This window comes from Molossus molossus, unplaced genomic scaffold (assembly GCF_014108415.1).
Source record: "Molossus molossus isolate mMolMol1 unplaced genomic scaffold, mMolMol1.p scaffold_m16_p_5, whole genome shotgun sequence".
Taxonomy (NCBI): Eukaryota; Metazoa; Chordata; class Mammalia; order Chiroptera; family Molossidae; genus Molossus; species Molossus molossus.
The window spans coordinates 85,759,319-85,781,272 of record NW_023425388.1 but is presented as its reverse complement, the minus strand read 5'-3'; the positions used below and the strand labels follow the sequence as shown (position 1 = coordinate 85,781,272).

General features: G+C 40.0%; 2 protein-coding genes across 4 annotated transcripts in view; one reads left to right on the top strand and one right to left on the bottom strand.

Annotated features, from left to right (window-relative positions):
- Positions 1-21,954, bottom strand: part of TMEM45A (transmembrane protein 45A) — a 115,515-nt gene that overhangs the window by 4,583 nt on the left and 88,978 nt on the right. For all 3 annotated transcript variants that reach the window (XM_036243320.1, XM_036243321.1, XM_036243319.1), the window contains exons 2-5: positions 19,200-19,394; positions 17,125-17,337; positions 12,465-12,649; positions 2,599-2,744 (exon numbers count right to left, since the gene is read on the bottom strand). In XM_036243320.1, the coding sequence (XP_036099213.1) occupies positions 2,599-2,744; positions 12,465-12,649; positions 17,125-17,337; positions 19,200-19,389 (734 nt within the window). In that variant the 5' untranslated portion in view covers positions 19,390-19,394. The remainder of the gene's footprint in view (positions 1-2,598; positions 2,745-12,464; positions 12,650-17,124; positions 17,338-19,199; positions 19,395-21,954) is intronic.
- Positions 3,870-5,031, top strand: LOC118617575 (magnesium transporter MRS2 homolog, mitochondrial-like). The gene is given in 4 exon segments (XM_036243552.1): positions 3,870-4,282; positions 4,284-4,472; positions 4,474-4,922; positions 4,925-5,031. Coding segments are annotated over 4 exon segments (1,152 nt in total). The 5' UTR covers positions 3,870-3,875.

Here is a 21,954-nt window from a genome sequence, read left to right as displayed (position 1 = left end):
AATGTTCTGAAAATCCATCACCTGTCACTGAGTCATAAACCACTCAGCAGTCAAACCCTGACAAGGAGATGTTCAAAGCTCATTATGATTACAGGACTAAATTAGCCTGCCATGTGAACTCTTTGCAAGTCTTTACTGATTCTTCATGATATTTTGTAAGCTACTGCTTAAGTTCATATCAAAAATATATCAAAATATGAACTCCTGGTCTTATATTTTCAAGTGTAATATGAGAACAAAATTGAAAAGCACACAAAACATAATTACCAAACAAATGAACCCTATATTCAAGTGGCTCTGAAATAGATCTATTAAAACAGATTAAGTGTTTATTGAGTTCCTACTACATATTTGACAGTGCGCCAAGAGCGTGGGAAATATGAAAAAGATCTTTTCCTTAAGGCAACACAATCTAGCTAACATAAGATTAACATGAGCTAAACACATGTTAGATCACGATTGTTAAAATGTGTAGTAGAGACTGAAGTGTTATAAAAACTCATGAAGGGAGATAGCAAGGCCTAGGATAATCACAGAAATTTTTATAGAGGGGATAAGCATTCAATTTGATATGCCAGGTAGAGGGAACTACATGGTCAAAAGGTTAAAGGGAGGGGAGGCAGAGGTTTGAAAAAAATAAACACAATATTTCTGGTTTCTAGAGAACTATATATGGATATGAGAATCATTATGGGTCTGAAGGTTTTTGAAACAGGAAAAGACAGTAGTCTTTTGGCTCTGGAAAGAAGCTGACATGCAGCAGAGAGGCTCCCTGAATGCTGGCCCAGAGGTCAGCCTAGAACAACAGAGGAAGAAACCAAGTTTCACTCAATAGCAGAGCCAGCCTTAACAACCAGCTCATGCACATGCTTTTGGGAATGGAATAGGACTCACAGAAATTAATCAACGAGAAGATAATATTTCCCCGTACCCAAAGCACTTAGACCTGTAGAAAGAGGCACCTATGGGTCAAAGTGGACTGACCCAAAGCCTAGCACAGACAGCTGGGAGCCATTTTCTTAATGGTTTTCTTGCTCAGAGAACCAGCACCAAAGTTACTTCAGAAGCAGAAAGAAACACAAAGCAAGAGAGGTGATGTGAGGCCCAAATCTAGAGAAGAGTAGAAAGTTAGTTTTGGCCGAGGCTGAGACTCCACTGGGCCAAAAGCAGCTACTGCATTTTAGGAATCTAGAGAGCCTGATAGATATGTACTGTCCAATATGGTGGTCACTATGAATATTTAATTAATTAAAATTAATGTGGCACTAGGAACATGTTAACATGCTTAATAACCACACATAGCTCGTGGCTACCATAATGAAAGATGCAGATAAGGAACACTGTGATCAGAGCTGAGGTCTAAAGGATTGGATATTGGAGGCTGCATGCCTAGTAGTTGGGATCAGCCAGCCACTTGTGGTTTGGCATTAGCTACCTTAGAGAGAGGACCTATGTTCATGCCTTTCTGGTCCTACTCATTCTTCAAATTGCAGCTTACTTCTTAATTGTGAGTAGGCCTCTTCTGACCTCCAATAGTTCTTCCTTCTTTTACTATTTCTACTTATTACATTGTACTTAAATTATCAGTCTCTCTCCGACAGGGTCTATACTTATGCATTTTTGATACAGAAGAAAAAAGAGAAGAACAAGAAAAAGAAGAATAACAAAAAGGCCCGGCCGGTATAGCTCAGTGGTTGAGCATTGACCCATGCACCAAAAGGTCACCAGTTTGATTCCTGGTCAGGGCACATGCCTGGGTTGTGGGCCATATCCCCAGTGTGGGGCATGCAAGAGGCAGCCAATCCATGTTCTCTCTCATCGATGTTTCTATCTCTCTCTCCCTTTCCCTTCCTCTCTCTCTGAAAATCAATAAAGAATAAAACAATTCAAAAAGAACAAGAACAAGAATAACTTTTATTGAGCTCTTATTATGGTCTGAGCAGTTTAAACACATGATCTTATTTAGGTACTATTATTACCCCCATTTTTCAAACAATAAAACTGAGTCTTAATATGGTTAAATAATCTGCTCAAAGTCATGTAGCTGCTAACAGTAGAGCTATGTATATGTGTTCTTACCAAATGGCTCCAATGCTCCTCACCCATGATCAAACACTGTATCTGGGTCCTTGTAAAAACATGTACTGTTCAATGGAATATTACTTTTAGAAATATCAGAGTAAATGTCAAATTAGTCAGGTACTCAAATTTCATGGAAGACAAATATATTGGTCCAAAAATAACACCAAGTTTGGGAAGTGCTATAATTGATGTACACATGGGAAAATGGAGGGCTCACTCACTACAGGTGTGGGGAGAACCATTTGTAAATAGAAACAGCATATGCAAAGACATGGAGGCACAGAAGAGTGTGTTGAAAGGTGATTCATAGGTCAGAGGTACAGCAGAGACACTGATGAACTATTCTAACTTTAAGCCAGCATTTATTCTTTCTATTGGAAATTTCTGCTATATTACCTTGTCTAGTGGAATGCTAAGGAATGATATCCTTCTTTGAATTTTAAGTTCAATACTATTAAGTGTTGTTGATTATACACCAAAGAATAGAACTTCCATGAACAAAAATCCTTAACTTACCAGATGACAAAAGCATAAATTGCCCCAATGATGATAAAGATGAATGCATAATGCCAACAAAAGCATATGGTGAGAAACATAATGTTTTCATGATTCATTAGATCCCATGCAGGACCTCCACTGGGAGGATAAAGAACAAAACCAATCTGCAATTTAAAACAAAAAGCACACATTATAATAATCAGCCACATATCAAAATGCTTGGTTCCAGGATTAATGGTAACTAAGATAACTCCAATTATGTGAAATACTACAGAGAAGACATCAGGGGTTTTTTTTGTTTGTTTTGTTTTTACCAGTTTTAGTAATACAGACAGTAGTAGGTCATATTTTTTAAAACAAATTTAAGGACATTTAAAGATCAATTTCAAAATATGAATAGTAATTATCTCTGGGGATAGGTGGACTTTCAGAGAATGTGCAGTGTCACTTGATTACTTCAAAATTAGAGTGCAAAAAGGTTTTACAATAAATAAATGCCCACAGCTAACATTGTATTTAATTATAAAAGGCTGAAAGTTTTTCCCCTAATATCAAGACAAAGTATCTGATTTCACTACTTCTAATCAACATTATACTAGAAATTCTAGTCAGAGCAATTAGGCAAGAAAAATAAATGACATCTGGATTGAAAAGGGAGAAGTAAAATTATATATATTCACAGATATATCTCTATGGCTGGTATGGCTGTTAGTTGGGCATCATCCCTTGTACTGAAAGGTTTGTGGTTTGATTCCCAAAGACACATGCCCGGGTTGAGGGCTTGAACCCTAGTGGGGAATGCACAAGAGGCAACTGATGGATGTTGCTCTCCCACATCACTGTTTCTCTCTCTCTCTCTCTCTCTCTCTCCCTCTCTCTCTCTCAAAATGAATGAAAAGTCTTTAAAAAATAAAAACCCTAAAGAATCCACAAAAAAACTACTAGAACTAATAAATTAATTCAGCATAGTTGCAGGATACAAAATCAACATACAAAAGTCAGTTGTATTTTCGTACACATGCAATGAGCAACCCAAAAATTAAATCAAGAAAATAATTCCAGTTGCAATTGCACCAAAAACAATAAAATATTTACAAATAAATGTAATAAAGGAGAGTGCCACAGACCCGCCTGCGACCCACATGACATGACAGGCCAGGCGCTCGCGGCTGCCTCTGCCTCGCTGCAGCGCAATGGAGCGCCTGCGGAGCCTGCCGTGGCTCCAGCCACTCACGCTGGGGCTGCCCGCGCGCGCTGGCCTGGGGCCTGACCCCTGGGCGAGCCTGGCAGGTGAAATGCACCGGCTGAGAATTGATGTCACTCAGGCCACTTTAGTCAGTGTGGCCCCCGTGTTTACTGTGACAAAACTTGACAAAGGAGGAAATGTTACTTCTTTTAAAAGGGAAACTGACTTGTATCAAGAATTAGGTCTTCAAGCCAGAGATTTGCGGTTTCAGCATTTAATGAGCATCATCACCAGGAACAACCGGATCATCATGAGGATGGAGTATTTGAAAGCTGTGATAACTCCAGAGTGTCTGCTGATATTAGATTATCGTAATTTAAACCTGGAGCGGTGGCTATTCCGGGAACTCCCTTCACAGCTGGCCGGAGAGGGTCACCTTGTCACGTACTCGCTACCCCTTGAGTTTAGAGCAATAGAGGCGCTCCTGCAGTACAGCATCAGCATCCTTCAGGGGAAACAGCATGTCGGAGCCCCGGATCCTCGACACGCTGGAAGCATTGGTGGATCCCAAACACTTCTCTGTGGACAGAAGCAAACTGCACATCTTACTGCAAAATGGCAGAAGTCTGTCCAAGTTAGAAACAGACATCAAAATGTTCAAAGAGTCCATTCTGGAGATCCTGGATGAGGAGGAGCTGCTGGAGGAGCTGTCTCAGCAAGTGGGGCGACCCCGAGGTCTTTGAGCAGAGCAGCGCGGGCACTGACCACGCGGAGGAGATGGAGCTGCTGCTGGAGAACTACCACCGGCTGGCGGAGGATCTGCCCCACGCAGCCCGGGAGCTGAGGGCACTGATCGACGACTCCCAGAGCGTCACCTTCATCAACCTGGACTGCCACCGCAACGTCATGATGAGGCTGAACCTGCAGCTGACCACGGGCACCTTCTCTCTCTCGCCCTTTGGACTAATCGGAGTTGCTTTGGGGATGAATTTGGAGTCTTCCCTTGAAGAGGACCACAGGGTGTTCTGGCTGGTCACAGGCATCATGTTCCTGGGCAGCGGCCTGATCTGGAGGCGGCTGCTGTCATTCCTCCGGCGGCAGCTGGAGGCCCCTCTGCCTCCCATGATAGCCTCTTTACCTAGGAAGACCCTTCACGCAGCAGACGGCTGGACGTGAAGCAAAGCTTCTGGATGGATGGGCTGGGACCCAGCAGGAGCATACACACACACACACACACACACACACACACACACCCCGCCCCGTGAAGATGCAGCTTCCTGGTCGTCACAGGCAGCACTAGTGCTTGGCAGACCCGCGGCTGAAGCGCTCGCCGACAGTCTGATACGGCGTCTGTTGGAAAAGCTGCGGCCGTCACAGGACAGAACCTCAGCACATCTTAGAATTCCGAGGATACCACAGTGCTTGCTGTATAAAAGGCCGGAGTTCTGTTCTCTGCAACTCTTATAGACGTGAGACATGGAGGGATTAATTTAACAATAGATAATTGTATATATTTTATTTTATACATATTGAGAAAGGTACAGTGTCAGACCCAGTACAGCCAGGAAGCAGGACAGACCCTGTCACAAGCTCAGGCAGCTGAAGATCTCAGACAGAGACTCTGGTCCTCGTGACTGTTCTCACTGGGTGAGTGAAAAGCCAACAAAACACACATTAGCCTTAAACTCCGGAAGCGTGGGCTTTGACCCTGTCTCCGACAGAGTCTTATTTTCTTACATCCACTCCCCTTGCAGGTGAGTAAAAAGGCCATGGTCATTTAATATCAGCTTTATGTGGGTTCCAGTTAATCGAGATGTCACTTTTTTGATCCCTGAAACTGGCTTTCTTTGCTTGTTATAATTAAGGCCTTTGAAGGAACGAATGTCATCTGTTACAGGTTATAGCTGCACTGGTTGTTCCCTGGTCTTTGGTGGAGGTGTCCCCCCTTCCGTGCCCCCTTCCCGGCAGGAGGGTAAGAAAATGGTTCCAAGATCCCTTGTTTCCACACCAGAGTTCTGCGGTCAGAACAGTGAGTCTCAGGGCTGCTGTTCTTGACAGCCCAGAACATTTTCATGGTTCTAGATGCTAATGGCAGTTGTCCTTGCCCCCGAGATGGTGTTGGGGAGGCCTGGAGCATCCCTGTGGCAGCGGTAGAAAGTCATCACAGAGGCACAAGTGCACCCCAGTGCCGTGGGTACCCGACTCCAGAAGATGGGGTCAGAGGAGGAGACTCGGCCTGTTGAGTGGTTTGGTGATAGGAATGAAAATGTCCTTTCCCGCACTTGGCTGTGGCTTGGCTGTGAATGGCCATGAAAGACGCTGGGCCAGGGGCCCAGGGCAGCTCTCCGGGGGCAGGAGCTCACTCTGTGCTGTGGCTGACAGCACTGTCTGGCCTCTCAATCTGGTGAACAGACTTCTATCTCACAGGGCTCTCAGCTGCTAGTCTTGGTCTTATTATTGTAAAATGAGTAATACTACTTAACTGTGACAAAGAATTGGTCGACCAGAGAGCAGAATTTGGTTTGACTGTGATCATAGAATGGATTTGGTCTTTTCTTCTTCTGGTGTTAGCTTGTCTTTGGATCATTGTTTTTGATGAGTCACATCTCACTGATAGAAGGAAAATAATGTACCTGTTTCACAAGGCTGGTAAGGGGCTTGGATGTGCTGGGATGAGCGGGATTTCACATGTCGACGAGCTCGACTTGGTGGTAGTGAGGTGCTCCTTACATGAAGGTTCTCTTAAACCCTAACAGAGCCTATGCCAAAAATAGACCGAGTTCAGCGGTTTTAAATTTTGAATTAAAATAGACTGAGCACAGGGAGAGGGTGGATGAGATAAACCAAAGCACTTATATGCACGTATGTATAATCAATGGGCATAGACAACAGTGCTGGTGGGGGGTCCAAATTGGGAGGAGGGTGTCTGGGGTGGGGAAGAAACATCTGTAACAAAAATAAATTAATAAAAACTGCAACATGAAAAGAGAAAAAATGAAAAAAATAAAAATAAAATAGACTGAACACAAATGAGTCTTCGAAAGCAGGAGGTAGACCAGATGCTCGGTTGCATGCAGGAGTGAGTAGTCTATGCTGTGCAGTTTGTACAGGTCCAGGGCCTAGCAGACTCCTGCTGCCCTAGCAGGCAGGCCTCAGAGCGAGCTTCACACGGATGCTGCCAGACCATGCTGCTCCCACAGACTGCACACCGCTGCCCAGAACCACTGAGGGGCAGTTTGGGTGGGTTCCTCGAAGAGTTATGCAAGCTTTCTTTGGAATTACAGTATTAACCCACTTGAGAACACCTGTGCAGGTGGTCTAATGGGTGGAGCCTGGAGCAGGGAACTCAACCTGAGCTCGCCCAAACCCTCATGGTCGGTTAGCCTGCAAGAAAGTTGTTACATAGACAGAAACTGCAAATATATGTAAATGTGTTCTGATATCTTGAAATAAAGGCAGTTTTGAGTTTAAAAAAAAAATTAATAAAGGAGGTTCAAGACTTGTACACTGAAGACTATAAAACATTGTTAAAAGAAATCAAAAAAGATCTAAATAAATGGAAATGCATCTTATGTTCATGGACTGGAAGATTTAACATTGTTAAAATGGCAATAACACCCAAAGCAATCTATAGATTCAATGCAATCCCTATCAAAATCCCAATGGCTTTTTTTGCAGAAATGGAAAGCTGATCCTAAAACTCACATGGAATTGCATAGGACCCAAATAGCCAAAACAACCTTGAAAAATAAATAACAACAAAGTTGTAAGATTTACACTTACTAATTTCAAAATGTATTACTTCTGAACTCTCAATTCTGTTCCATTGGTCTGTTTTGCCAGTATCATACTCTTTTGATTATTGTAGCTTTATAATATAGTTTGAAGTCAGGGTGTATGATGCCTCTGGCTTTGTTCTTTTTTCCTATGATTGCTTGGGCTATGCAAGGTATTTTGTGATCCCATACAAATCTTATGATTTTTTGTTTGTTTTAATTCTTTAAAAAATGGCATTGGGATTTTGATAGGGATTGCATTGAATCTGTATATTGCTTTGGATAATATGGCCATTTTAACTATGTTGATTCTTACAATCCATGAACACAGAATATCATTCCATTTTATTGTGTCTTTTTCAATCTCTTTTAATAATGCTTTGTCCTTTTCAATATATAGATCCTTCATATCCTTTGTTAAGTTTATTCCTAGGTATTTCATTCTTTCTGTTGCAATTGCAAAAGGAATTGTTTTTTACATTTCTTTTTCTAAAACTTCATTGATAGTACACAGGAAGTAGTGAATTTTGGTACACTGATTTTGTATCCTGCAACTTTACTGAATTTGTTTCTAATAGTTTTTTTTTTTTTTTTTTTTTTTTTGGTGGAATTTTTAGGGTTTTCTATATACAGAATCATGTCATCTATAAAACGTAACACTTTAATTTCTTTATTCCCAACTTACATGACTTTTATTTATTTTTCTTTCCTGATCTCTCTGGCCAGGACTTCCAGAACTATGTTAAATAAGAGTGGTTAGGGCGGGCATCTTCGTATTGTTCTTGATTTTAGAGGAAAAATATTCTGTTTTACACCACTGAGTATGACATTTGTTTGTTTGTCATATATGGCCTTTATTATGTTGAGGTGTTTTCCTACCATATTCATTTTATTGATTGTTTTAATCATAAATGGATTGTTGTATTTTATCAAATGCTTTTCCTGCATCTATTGATAAGATCATTTGATTTTTGTCCTTTGTTTTGTTAATGTGGTATTACATTGGTCAATTTGCATTTGTTGAATTATCCTTGTGCCCCTGGAACAAACCCCACTTGATCATGATGTTTTTTTGTTTTTTTTAATGTATTGCTGTATTCAATTTGCTGGTATTTAGTTGAGTATTTTTGTGTCTGTATTCATCACAAATATTGGTCTGTTTTTTGTGTGTGTGTGTATTATCTTTGCCAGGTTTTGGTACCAGGATTATATTGTCTTCATAAAATGTGTTAGGAAGCATTGCCTCTTCTTTGATTTTTTTTTTTTTTTTTTTTTTGGAAGAGTTTGAAAAGGATAGGTATTAAATCTTCTTTGAATATTTGGTAGAAATCACTAAAGAAGACATCTGATCCCAGACCTTTACTTTTTGGGAGGGTTTTGTTGTTGTTGTTGTTGTTGTTGTTCAAGGAAAGCCTTTTTTTCTTTTTTTAATCTTCACCCAAGGATATATTTTTATTAATTTTAGAGAGAGAGGAAGGGTGAGGAAGAGAGAGACATCTATGTGAGGAGAAACATCAGTTGGTTACTTCCCTTATTCACCTTGACTAGGGATCAAACCCAAAACTTGGGTATGTGCCCTGACTGGGAGTTGAACCCACAACCTTTACTCTCCAACCAACTGAGCCACTACAACCATGGTCTTTTGGGGAGGTTTTTGATGGTTGTTTCAATTTCCTCACTGTTAATTGGTCTACTTAGATTTTCCAATTCTTTATGATTCCATCTAGGATGGTTATATATGTCTAGGAACTTAGCCCATTCTTTTAGGTTATTGAATTTGATGGCATATAGTCTTTCATAGTATTCTTATATGGTCCTTTGTATATCCGTGGTGTCTGTGGTAACATCTCCTCTTTCAGTTCTAATTTTGTTTATATGAGTCTTATGGTTCCAAGAGTCTAAATGTGCATTTTCTCTAGTCTGTACACTAGTGTTTTTATGCACTAGTTTAAGCATATATGGAGAAGTAGCAAGAGAGAAAATATAGTGAAAAGCAAATCACTATGTAATATTATTAGCTTAAGAGAAGTTTTGGCCATAATATTTATACATCACACATTGCAACAAAACATGGAAATATAATACATTCACCTAAGTCTCCAAACAATTTTTTCACTTTCAGAATAATCTAATGGTAGGGAGAGGTAGTATGACTAAACCTTCATTTCCTGCCAGTGTGTGTTTGCATTGGTATTAAATGTTCATTTTTCCTTAAGGCTTCAAAGTTATTTAGTCTGGCCAGCAGGTAAAAAGAGAAACTAGTCTAGACATACTGATAAGCAGAAAAAATTTTAAATAACCACAGATTTATGTCCAAAGACTTCAACCTTATAGCCCTTCCTCTGAAAAGTTTTGGGGGCAATAAGAAAACATTATTTTTCTGCCAAAAGGGGCAACATTAAACCAAAAAACTCTCAGTTGTGACAGCCTCCCTCAGATCTTTAACTAATTATTAATTATTAACAGAACACTAATTAGTTTAATTAATTCTGCTCCTATCTTTATTATTCTTTTCAACTCTCTGAGTTTCCCTTTGTTCTTACTTTCTAACTTTTTTATTTGACTATTTAGCTCTTTAACAAATTTGATGTAATAAATATATGTAGAATCCTGAACTCAAAAGACAGAATATACTTTCTTTTCAAATACATAGAACATTTGCTAGCACTGACATTGGGCTATGTCCCAAAGGAAGTCTCAACGCATTTCAAAAAGAACACATTCTCTGACTCAAAGCAATTAAATTGGAAATGAACAACAAGAAAAAGAGTATTTTTGGAAATTTAAAAGTATATTCTTAAATAACTCATATATTAAAGAGGAAAGCACATGGAAAATGTAACATTCAAAATTATCCAGGAATGAAAACTATCACACATCAAATCTAATGGGAGGTTACTATAGTACTGTGTAGAAGAAAATCTATAGCCTTAAGTGTATTTATCTAAGAACAAAAAGATTGAAAATAAATGAGCATTCAACTAAAAAAAGAAACACAGAACACAGTCTAATAACATTAAAGCAGAAACTGAAGATAAAGAGAGAAATTGACAAACCCATAACTATAATATAAATACTTTAACAGACTTCTATCAAAAAGTGAGCTATTAATGGGGTGACAAAACTGAGAAGTACAGATGGGTATTTACAAAATAGTCATGGGAATGTAAAGTATAGCAGAAGAAATATAGTCAATAATATTGTAATAACTATGTACAGTGCCAAGTGGGTACTAGAAATATCAGGGGGACCAAGTACATGGTTGTCTAACCGCTATGCTATACACCTGAAACTAATACAAAATAATATTGAATGTCAACTGTAATTGAAAAAAAATTTTAAGGAATATAGAATGCATAAACAATACAATTAAAGAATTCCTAAAGCTTGGCTTAATTCCTCACCTTAAGAGGAATCCTTTTCTTTTATTTTAGTTTCACTGGAACCGGACAATCAACCATCACTGTGCGCTGGAGCCCTGGGCCCTGGACCCGTGGGCCAGCACCTCTCCTGCTGGGCAGCTCTGTTCTATGTCTGGCCCACAGTGGGTTTGCTCTGCTTTCGTTCACACTATCTAATTGCAGCTAGGTATTTTTTACGTTCTTATTTTTTTTATCTTCTTTTAATTTCTTTTTCATTTTATAAGTAGTTTTGCTATTTTATCTGTCATTGTTACATGTTTGGAACAGAAGAGATACACTGAAGCATAAACTCACTATGTCATCTTGACCAGAAGTTATCTCTTTAAAGGTTTTTTAAATTTATTTTTACTTGTGAAAAGGTAATAATATGTGCACATGGTAAAACATTTTGACCAGGTGATTTAGAGTGCATAATAATGTTTCATATTCCATTCTATTTAGGTTCCCAGCAGATAATAGATAATCTTAAAAAAATAAAAAACTCTATACAAGCTGCTTAAGTTCACCAATTATCAATTTTATCACATTATAGGACATCTGTTATTTTTCCTATATCATTTTTTTCTTCAAAATAACCCTTAAATCTAGCCCCTCTTCACTAGCCTCTGCTCCAGCAGCCTTTCTACTCCCTTACATGCTGAAATACCACATCTTTTCTATCTTCTGTTTTGACCATGATGCTTCTCAGCCAGCCAGTGCCTTCTTCTCATTCCTCGTGTGAAATTCAAGTTCCTGAAATAACCTCATGATCCCAAATTTCTGCTCTCTAGTGACTAAACTCCACTTCTAAGAAGTCTTTCCTGATTAAACAACATTTACCTTTCATCCCAGATTTCCTTTACATCTCTATATAGATATTAGATTGTGATTGTCCACTTTCTATAAACTATATGTTCACTGAGTGGAATACAATTTTTCAACAACACACAAAGTTTAGGAATTTGACAGAGTAAAATGGAAAGAACCTGGGATTTGGGGTCAGATACCCACATTTAGATTCCAGTTCCATTATTCTGTGATCCTTGGGATTTAACTCTTTGAGTCCTCCTTATCAGAACATGTTGGGAATGATAACACCTAATTTATAAGTCATGGTGAGGACATAATGAAACAGTATGTGTGTGAAAGTCCTGTACAGTGGCTGGTACTTAGTCGTTTCTCAGTAAATAATAGTTTCCTCCATTTCCTGCCTTTCATATTTTTCTTGAGTTTACTACCCATTAGGCTATAAGTTGCATTAGCATCAAGAACTGCTTCCAACTAAAAGCACCAGCTCAGAGCTCCTACATTGTGGGTATCCGGTGTGTGGTGAAGATGCACTTACCCACTTTCTTCCACTGCTGTCACGGCTCCTACCAGGGCTTCTCTCAGAGGCCCACATTCTCACTACAGCAGCACAGCAGGAGGGAGTCTCTGGGTTCTAGGGCAATATACCCCACCAAACAGAGAGAAGGTTATAGGCAGAGACACCGGGTACATTAACTGGAGGCCCCCACTCACCTGCCAGAACCAGCTCCCCTGAAGCAGGATAAAGCTGGAGCGTAGAAGCTCCACAGTTACATTGTTGCGTGTGAAGAGCTCGATGAAGGCGACCAGGCCTGACAAAAAGACGACCAAGACCAGCAGCTGGTGCACAAAGATGTCCAGTATCTCCCGGCCATGAGTGTGGTTGTAGAAAACAAAAGCTGATAGTGGGGGAAAAATAGTTCATCTTTTTTAATGGAACCAGTTTCTCTCTCTCTCTCTCTCTCTCTCTCTCTCTCTCTCTCTCTCTCTCTCTCACACACACACACACACACACACACAATTTTACACACACACACACATTTATTTGTTCAAAATATCTGGTGCCCACTGTTTACAAGCTTCCCACATTAATGGCATTTAGGATCCATCACTACCTCTTTAAAATAGAATTTTTGAAATCTAGCATTCCTTTTCCCTTCCCCAGCCTTTATTCTCTCCTCTAACATATCATGACACTTTCAACTAACTAGATCTCAGAGCATCTTCAATGCAGGAAGATGAATAATAGCCATGGTGAGTATGAGACAGAAGTTAGGATGAGTGCACAGATGAATGAGACAAAGACTCAAGGAATCCAGTCTGTTTGAGGAAGCAAATGTATACATAAACTGCAAGATGCTCTGGAAGTTCCCAAGAAGGAGTAGCTAACTACATTTTTTTAATCGTGGAAAGCTTACAGCTTCGTCATCTTTTTTTTATTTAGATGAAGAAGAGAAGATTTTTCTTTAACACCCTGAGATAATAAGATTCAGGTTATTGGTGCCCATCTTTTATCTAGCCCTTGTCCTCAAAGAGGAGTTGGCCAAAGTTCTTATCTTCACATGTGGGAGGCAGGGTAGACAGTTAGGAAATGACCACCTCCTGATAATTTAGGGCTTTTAAAATTCCACAATCAATCTGTTTCTTACAAATAACAATAAATGAAACAAATCACTAAACATCTGTTTTACGGAGAGACCAACTGAACAAAAATTTTTGTATTTATTTGTCTCTCAGAAACAGGACCTCAGACTTCCGATCAAGCTGGCGGCATAGGTAAACACAGTCTCCCCTCCTCCCACAGCCACATCAAAATTACAACTAAACTACAGAACAAACATCCTTCAGAACCACCTGAAATCAAGATAAATGGAAGACCTACAACTACGACATTAAGAAGCAGCCACATCGCTCTGGCCAATTTGGCTCAGTGGTTAGAGCATCGGCCTGTGGTCCAGAGAGACCGGGGTTCAGTTCCCGCTAAGGGCACATACCTTGGTTTCAGTTTGTCCCTGGCTCTGGTTGGGGTCGTGTGGGTGGCAGCCACTCAATGTGTCTCTCTCGTGTCGATATTTCTCTCTCTCTCTTCCTCCCTTTCTCCTTCCTGCTCTATCTGAAGACAAATGCAAAAGTGTCCTTGGGTGATGGTTAAAAAAAAAAGCAGCAGCCACACCGAGACTGGTAGGAGGGGCAGAGGCACAGGCACGGACAGGCTGGTCCCACACCCATGTGTGGCGGATAAAAATCCGAGGGACACTTTGGCTGGGAAAGTCTTCCCTGAGAAGTGAGGAGTCCCTGTCCCACACCAGGCACCCAGCTCAGGGTTCCAGTGCCAGGAAGAGAAGTCCCCATAACTTCTGGCTGGAAAAACCAGCGGGAACTGAGGCTGAGGGAGGCTGAGGCAGCTGGAACCCCAGGGGGATCCTCTTAAAGGGCTTGCACATGGACTTAGTTGGACTCGCTCCCTCTGAGCTTCAGCACAGAGGGGAGGCAGCTTGAAAGGCACCAGAGACATACGAGGGCAAACTGATTTGTTTGGCATTGGGGCGAGAGCTGAAGAAGCAGTCTTCTCCTGGACAGACGTGCTGGTGGAGGCCTTTGTTCCTTTGGTTAGTCCTCCCCCATTCGCAGGCAGCAGGCCACCATATCTGGGACTCCAGCAACCTGGCTCACACTATTTTGCCCTACCCTGGTAATTCCCTGAGGCCCTGTCTCAACTAAATTCCAGGTCCACCCAAGCTGTTTCCAGTGCCTTTACCATAGGATTAGCCTGTCTGGGTTCATGCTTCAGAGTTTTCTACATTCTCTCAAACAAGTAGTACCTGACCTCAGCAAGCCCCATACTTCTCGCTAAGTGGCCCCAGGCCTGGCACTAGAAACAACCAGCCTTGGTTCACAGCTTGGCTTTCCCTGGGCACCTCCGAGCCCAGCACATGAAGCAGCCACCTACAGATCACTTTGTAGCTTATTCTTGGTGGCCCCAGGTAGAACACATGCAGTGGCTGACCTTGCCCCAGAGCCAGTACACCCAGGGGATAGCTTCAGACCGGATCGAAGCACCACCACCCAACCACCTCCACAAGCAACACACTCAAGGAGTGGACTCAGTGGTCTTGCTCTGTGGGGTGGGCCCCTGCACAGCTGATCTTCCAAGGTTGTTAGAAGTCAGTGGTCAGTGGGCACAGCCAGTCCTTGTAGCTGATCAGCCTGAGTAAATCCCTCCCATTGATGTGCCAATAGCAATCAAGTCCCGATTACAGCCCAGACAGTGTGGCTCAGTGGTTGAGCATTGACCCATGCACCAAGAGGTTACTGGTTCAATTCCCAGTAAGGGCACATGCCCAGGATGTGGTCCCAATCCCCAGCTAGGGGCAGGCAGGAGTTGGCCAATCGATGTTCTCTCTCATCGATGTTTCTATCTCACTCTTCCTCTCTCTCTCAAAATCAATAAAGAAAAAAAATTTTTTAAAGACTCAATTACAACAGAAGGGTATATAGTCCACATGAGTGATTTACCTTGAGGGTCAAGATGGGGTGATGAGGGAGGCTGTGCCACTGGACCTTATAGGACCCCTACTATAATAGGCCACCCTAGGAAGCCTAGAAGATATAACAACTCTACCTAATACATAGAAACAAGCACAGAGAGGCAGCCAAAATGAGGAGACAAAGAAACATGTCCCAAATGAAAGAACAGAACAAAACTCCAGGAAAAGAACTAAACAAAATGGATAGAAGCAATCTAATAGGTGCAGAGGTCAGAACACTAGTTATAAGGATGCCCAAGGAACATAGTGAGGACCTCAAGAGCATAAAAAAGCACCAGTCAGAAATGAAAAATGCACTAACTAAAATAAAGAATAATAAATAAAGAATAATTTACAGGGACTCAATAGTAGATTAGGTGAAGCTGAAAAGCAAACCATCAATTTGGAATATAAGGAAACAAAAACACCCAAGCAGAACAGCAAAAAGAAGAAAAAGAATCCAAAAAATGAGGATAGTGTAAGGAGTTTTTGGGACAACTTCAAGCATTCCAACATTCACATTATGGAGGCCCCAGGGAAGAAGAGAGAGAGCAAAAAATTGAAAACCTATTTGAAAAAACTTCCCTAATTTGGTGAAGGAAACAAACATACAAGTCCAGGAAGCACAGTCCTAAACAAGATGAACCCAAACAGATCCACACCAAGACATATCATCATCAAAATGCAAAAGGTTAAAGATGAAGAGAGAATCTTAAAAGCAGCAAGAGAAAAGCAGTTACCTACAAGGGAGCTCCCATAAGACTGTTGGCCTATTTCTCAAAAGAAACTTTGCGGGCCAGAAGGAAGTGGTAAGAAATATTCAAAGTGATGAAAAGCAAGGACCTACAACTAAGGGTACTCTATCCTGCAAAGCTATCATTTAGAATCAATAGACACATAAAGAGTTTCCCAGACACGAAAAAGCTAAAGAAATTTATCACCACCAAACCAGTATTATATGAAATGTTGAAGGGTCTTCTTGAAGAAGATAAAAAGTATGAGCAATAAAATGGCAATAAATACATATCTATCAACTATTAGATATGCAAACAAAATGAACAAGCAGAACAGAAAGAGGCTAATAGATTCAGAGAACTTTCTTGTCGGTTGCCAGATGAGAGGGTGGTTTGAGGATGGGCTAAAAAGTGAAGGGACTAAGAATTACAAATTGGTTGTTAGACTGAAGAACCTCAAAGGGAAGGGGTGCAGGAAGAGATAAACCAAAGAACTGATATATGTATATGCATAACCAATGAACACAGAAAATAGTGTGGGGAAGGCAGGAGGGGGGCGAGAGTTGGGAGAAAGAGGTTAAGGGGGGGGGGGGTAAATCTGTAATACTTTCAACAGTAAAAATAAGTTAAAAAAAAACAAAACACAGGACTTTATATTTTTATGTGACTGAGCTTTTTGAACCGTACTTGTTATGCAATGGTGAAGTGTTGCTATATCAATATGAAAAAGACTAGTTAGTAACAAGTGGAAGCTGTTCTGCTGAGTCTCCTCATTTCAGGATATTTGTGTTTTCACTACTCTAAGCTCAGCTTCAGTTTTAAAAACAGAAAAAAAATTATAATCTCCAAGATAACCCAGAGATAAATAACCATGGCAGGTGGTTCTTCAAGACAGATGTGACATGTGAATAAAGTACTTTGAATGTTTGCGTTTGTTCAGTTTTACTAAATGAGTCAGTGGGGAGAGAAAAACCTTTGGTATCCCACCTAGGGTATCAAATAGTTCACCATGGACCAAGGCTGCACCAGGACACTAAAGATATATTATTATAAAGGGCTAGACAAATGTCCAATAGTAGTGAAAGATACATAAAAATACTCACTCATACTTACCCTCCACAAATAAGGCATTTGAAAACATTAACTTGCTGAAAGAGGTAGGAAGTGAACTGATGGTGGAACACAGGATGCTTGTTACAGCCCACAGCCCAAAAAAGAAATACATGGTGGTGTGATGCCAGCCCAGGAGTTGGATCCACTGGCCTTCCTTATAGTTATACAAGGAGAGGTGGGGCCCTCCAACAATAAACTGTTCCCCAAGCATACCTGTAAAAGAATATATTAAAGTTTTAGTAACTCTCTTCATAACTTTACCAAGAAATTAGGAAGATGCAGGAGGATTAACCCACTGCTTAGTCCAATCTAGTGCCCTTTTATGACAGTAATTCCTATTTCTAGCCTGTTCCCTAATAGCTGAGCACTAGTGGTTTAGGCTTGTTTTAGAAATTCAAATATTGGTTTGGATAATCATTTTTAATCAAAGATAATTTAGTCTAAAAGCTATCTCAAATTTTTAGAGCTAAAGATCTCAGTTCTACTTATTTCATGACCAGTTCCACTGATGATCTTAGTTCCTAATTTAATCTAATGACAATAAATCCTGCATGATTTGGGGTTTTGATTTGTAAGATCCAGCCCACAGAGGCTGATTGCACCCTTCTCACACACTATGTCTCTGGTTAGCTGCCAGAAAGCAGGGAGTTGAGTTTGGTTCAGCATAAAAATGCTGAAGCTCAGCTTTTTCCCAATTAAGGACAACTGAGAAAGCACAGACAGATACAGCTTATGGTCTAGTAAGCTACGCAGTTAAGCATTCTTTAAAGTGCTGCTTTATTTGTTAACCTATAGAATTTGGCATTAAAATTTCTCTCTCGGGAAATGGTTGTTCTGTAATTTGATAGCCTTAACAAACACCTATGGCTATGAATTAAGCATGAAGAAATTCAAAGGATTATTAGGAAGTTTTGTCCTTCATAAAGGAGATACTGAAGTAGAATTCTAAAAACACAGAACATTTTCACAGAATCTTATACTCAATGGAAAGGCCTTCGAGGTCATCAAAACTAACATCCCTCTAAAATGTAGAAATCACACAAAAAGGATGAGTGCATGAAGCAAGTCCTCTTCAGCCTAACGCTCTGTACAGCCCATTATCAATGATCATTATTAAAGAATTCCCATAATTATTTGATTGTTTTGATATCATTTTGAAAAATGTTTTCTGATGAAGTTTGCTCTTTCAGGCATCAGAATACTTGGTATAAAATTATTTCAGAGGCTCCAGCTAATTCTACAAAGAAAATTAACCTTGCCCTGGCCGGTTTGGCTCAGTGATTAGAGCGTTGGCCCACGGACCAATGAGTCTCGGGTTTGATTCCAGTCAAGGGCACGTACCTCAGTTGCAGTTCGTCCCCGGCCCTGATTCAGTCATGCGGGAGACAACCAGTCGATGTGTCCCTCTCACATCAATGTTTCTTTCTCTCTTCTTCACTTTCTCTGTCTCCCTCCCACTCTATCTGAACAAAAATGGAAAAACATCCTCAGGTGAGGACTAAAAAAAAAAGAAAGAAAAGAAAGTTAACCTTGAGTGGGTGGGCAAGTTAATTACCGTGACTAAGTCATTAAGGAATAAACCTTTGTATAAATATAAAGTATTTAGCCCTGGCCAGCTTGCCTCTGCGGTTAGAGTGTTGGCCCGTGGACCGGAGAGCCTTGGGTTCAGTTCCCGCTAAGGGCACGTACCTCGGTTGTAGTTTGTCCCCGGCCCTGGTTGGGGTCGTGAGAGTGGTAACCACTCAATGTGTCTCTCTCACATGGATGTTTCTCTCTTTCTCTTCCCCGCTCTCTCCCTCCTGCTTTATCTGAAGATACATGCAAAAATATCCTCGGGTGAGGATTTATAAAATAAATAAATAAATAAATAAATAAATAAATAAATAAATAAATAAATAAATAAATGAAGTATTTATATAAATATAAATAAGATAGAATTACAATCAGAATATATGTTCTGAGATATTTTAAGGTAAAAATTCATTTTAGCAGTTCCTTGATTTGATATTAAGTCTTGTCTTTGTATGTGAAAATACCCTAAAGGAGAAAACAGAATTCAGAAATAGTCCACTCACCAGTTAAAGCCATGCAGATTAGCACAATTCCCTCCACAATGTCTATTCGACGGGACAGTGCTTTGGAACCAAGATAGGAAGCCCGCTTATGCTTTCTGCAGGCATGCTTCACAATGCTCTTTAGAGTCCACCAAATGCCAACGATGATGAAGAAGGTTCCGGGGAGGGCGTGACCTTTGAAACTCCCCATGATTACTGAGATAAGAACATATAGAAGATGAAAACATTTTATTTCCAGAACTTAGCCAAAATATCACTTGTTCCCTATTTTCTGATGATTATGGATACACCACTGATTCAGAAGAAATGATAAAATTATATTACTGTCAACAATAGTAGATCCACTACAGTGTCAGTAGTACCAGTAAGAAGAAAAATTCTCAGTCTTTGCACACTTACCTTATTCTAGGCCTTGTGCCACGTGTTTTACATGAGATCTCTAACCTAATTTTTATACCATATCTATGAGTGAGAGATTAAATCTCATTTTCAGTTGGGATACAAGTTTAGAGAAGTTAAATGACTTATCAATATCTCACAACTATTAAGTGAAAATTTTGTTATTTTTTTAACAGAGAGCCCAAAGGATTTCTTAAGCATATTTGAAGGAAAGTAATATGAAAGTTTTACTTTTATGTTTACAACTTGAAATGATATAAAATTGCCTACAAAAATTTTTTTTAAGTAGGTAATTTCAAAGTATCAAGAATCAAATATGTGGAAGAGACTACAGTGTGCATCAAGTGTCTGTGTGCTTCTCCACACACTTCTCCCAGCCGGCCCCCAGTTCAATCAGAATCATGTTTCTAGTTCTGGCCAGTTGACTGTGGTATTTATCACCATCTGAATGAATCACTTATGAGACTACACCACTCCTTTAGCTCTCTTCCCCTGTCTTGTCAACCTTAACAGGGCACGTCTGCAATACAGAGGATGGCTAACCAGCCTGCTTTGGATTTTGTGCAACCCTTGATTGTGCCAAGTTATTGAAACTTTGAGGCTTAACAGCTTAGCCCAGCTGTTAACCCAGATAGATATCAAGGCAAATCAATTGTAAATTCTGTTTACATGATTGCAGCATGTTGAAGAAATAATAAACAGAAATGTCCTCCATTCTTGGTCAGTGCTATAGAAATCAGTCTTGAATTATGTAAGTTTTTGATTATGTGAGCAGCCTTTTGTTCAAATGTATGATGCCAGCAATGGAATAATGAAGAGAGAGTTCAGAATCATCCTTGTAGATCTTACCATGAAAGGGGCCTTCAGTGTTCCTCTGGCCCAACAGCGTTCTTTATCTCCATGGCTGGGTATTGGGCCTCTCAATTCAGGGCAGACCCCTTTGGGTTACTTCCACATCCCTCTGATACAAGTGTGGCATTTCAGGGGGGACTGTGAAACTGACTCTGATGCTAAAATTCTCTTAAATATCTACTCAAGACCCCAAATGGACATTTCAGCATACCCTGAATCATGCAAAACCATCCAAGAGACTGACTCAATAGATCACATAGTGCTAAGTGCAGGTTCTTCTAACTCTGACTCTAATTAGTGCTATGGTTTGGGGCATGTCCTTAACCTCTTTGGGCCTTTGTTCTTAACTAATAAAAGTAAAGGTGGCCTAAATAATACCTGGAGTTCTTTCCTTCTCTAGCATTCTGTGCTCTATTATCTGAACCACCATGTTCATCATAGTTCTCCTGTTTGTCTTGGTTTAGGCAATGCTATGAGATTGAAAAATACTTTTATATGGGATTAAAAACTACATCCAGGCTAAAAAATTACTGGAACTTTTCTGGGGGAAAAAATGATATGTTTTAAGGAGACTTAAAGGGACCCACTTCCAGGGTATTCTAAAAATATAACTGGAAATGCAGGCACCCAATTAAAAGCAATAAAGATGTCTAACATTAGGAGAATGATTATATACATTTTGTAGCCACTAAAAATAAAGTTTTCAAATAACTTATATAACAGGAGGTATATTTAATGAAAAGAATTGGATTTTTAAAAAACGGATTAAGGGTTTGGATTCAGGCTGACTAGAGATGAATCCCAACCCTATCATTTACTAGCTACATGACTTTGCGCAAGTTATTTAACCTCTAAGTGCCTCAGTTTTCTCTTCCATAAAATGGGACAAATAACAGTACTTACCTAGTAAAATGAAAATGAGTTACTCCAAAGCAACTAACCCACAGTAACATGCTTGTGTTATTCTCAATACACCTCAAACTACCAAAGTAAAACTGAAGTAAATCAGATGAAAAATTTTACTTTAACATTAACTGCTGAAAAGCAAGAAGCACCTATATAATTCTCTTGGCCATTATTCATGTACAATCTACAACATTTCTTCAGCTGCTGTCTTAGAGGGTTACTGGAATCTTTTGTGATTATTTAATTTCTTGACTTCAATTAGAGAATAGGTTTCTTGAAAGCAGGGACCATAAATCTATTCTTTCTAACCCCACCCCCCAATTGAACCTGGATAGTGGCTTAATCACTACAAAGTTCTAAATTAATAAGAGTAACTAAGCCCTTCTTATAATACAGGGTCATTTATTTAAAAATATCTCCACTCTGATGTCTCAAAGTACACTCATATTCAACATACCCCCAAACTGAACTGATCACAGTATCCACTCACCCACTGCCAGAAAATAATTTTTTCCTCAGGTAGCTATTTTGGTTAACACCACCACTCACCCACTTGCTCAAATTCAGATCATCCTAGAGTCCACTATATCCCTGAAAA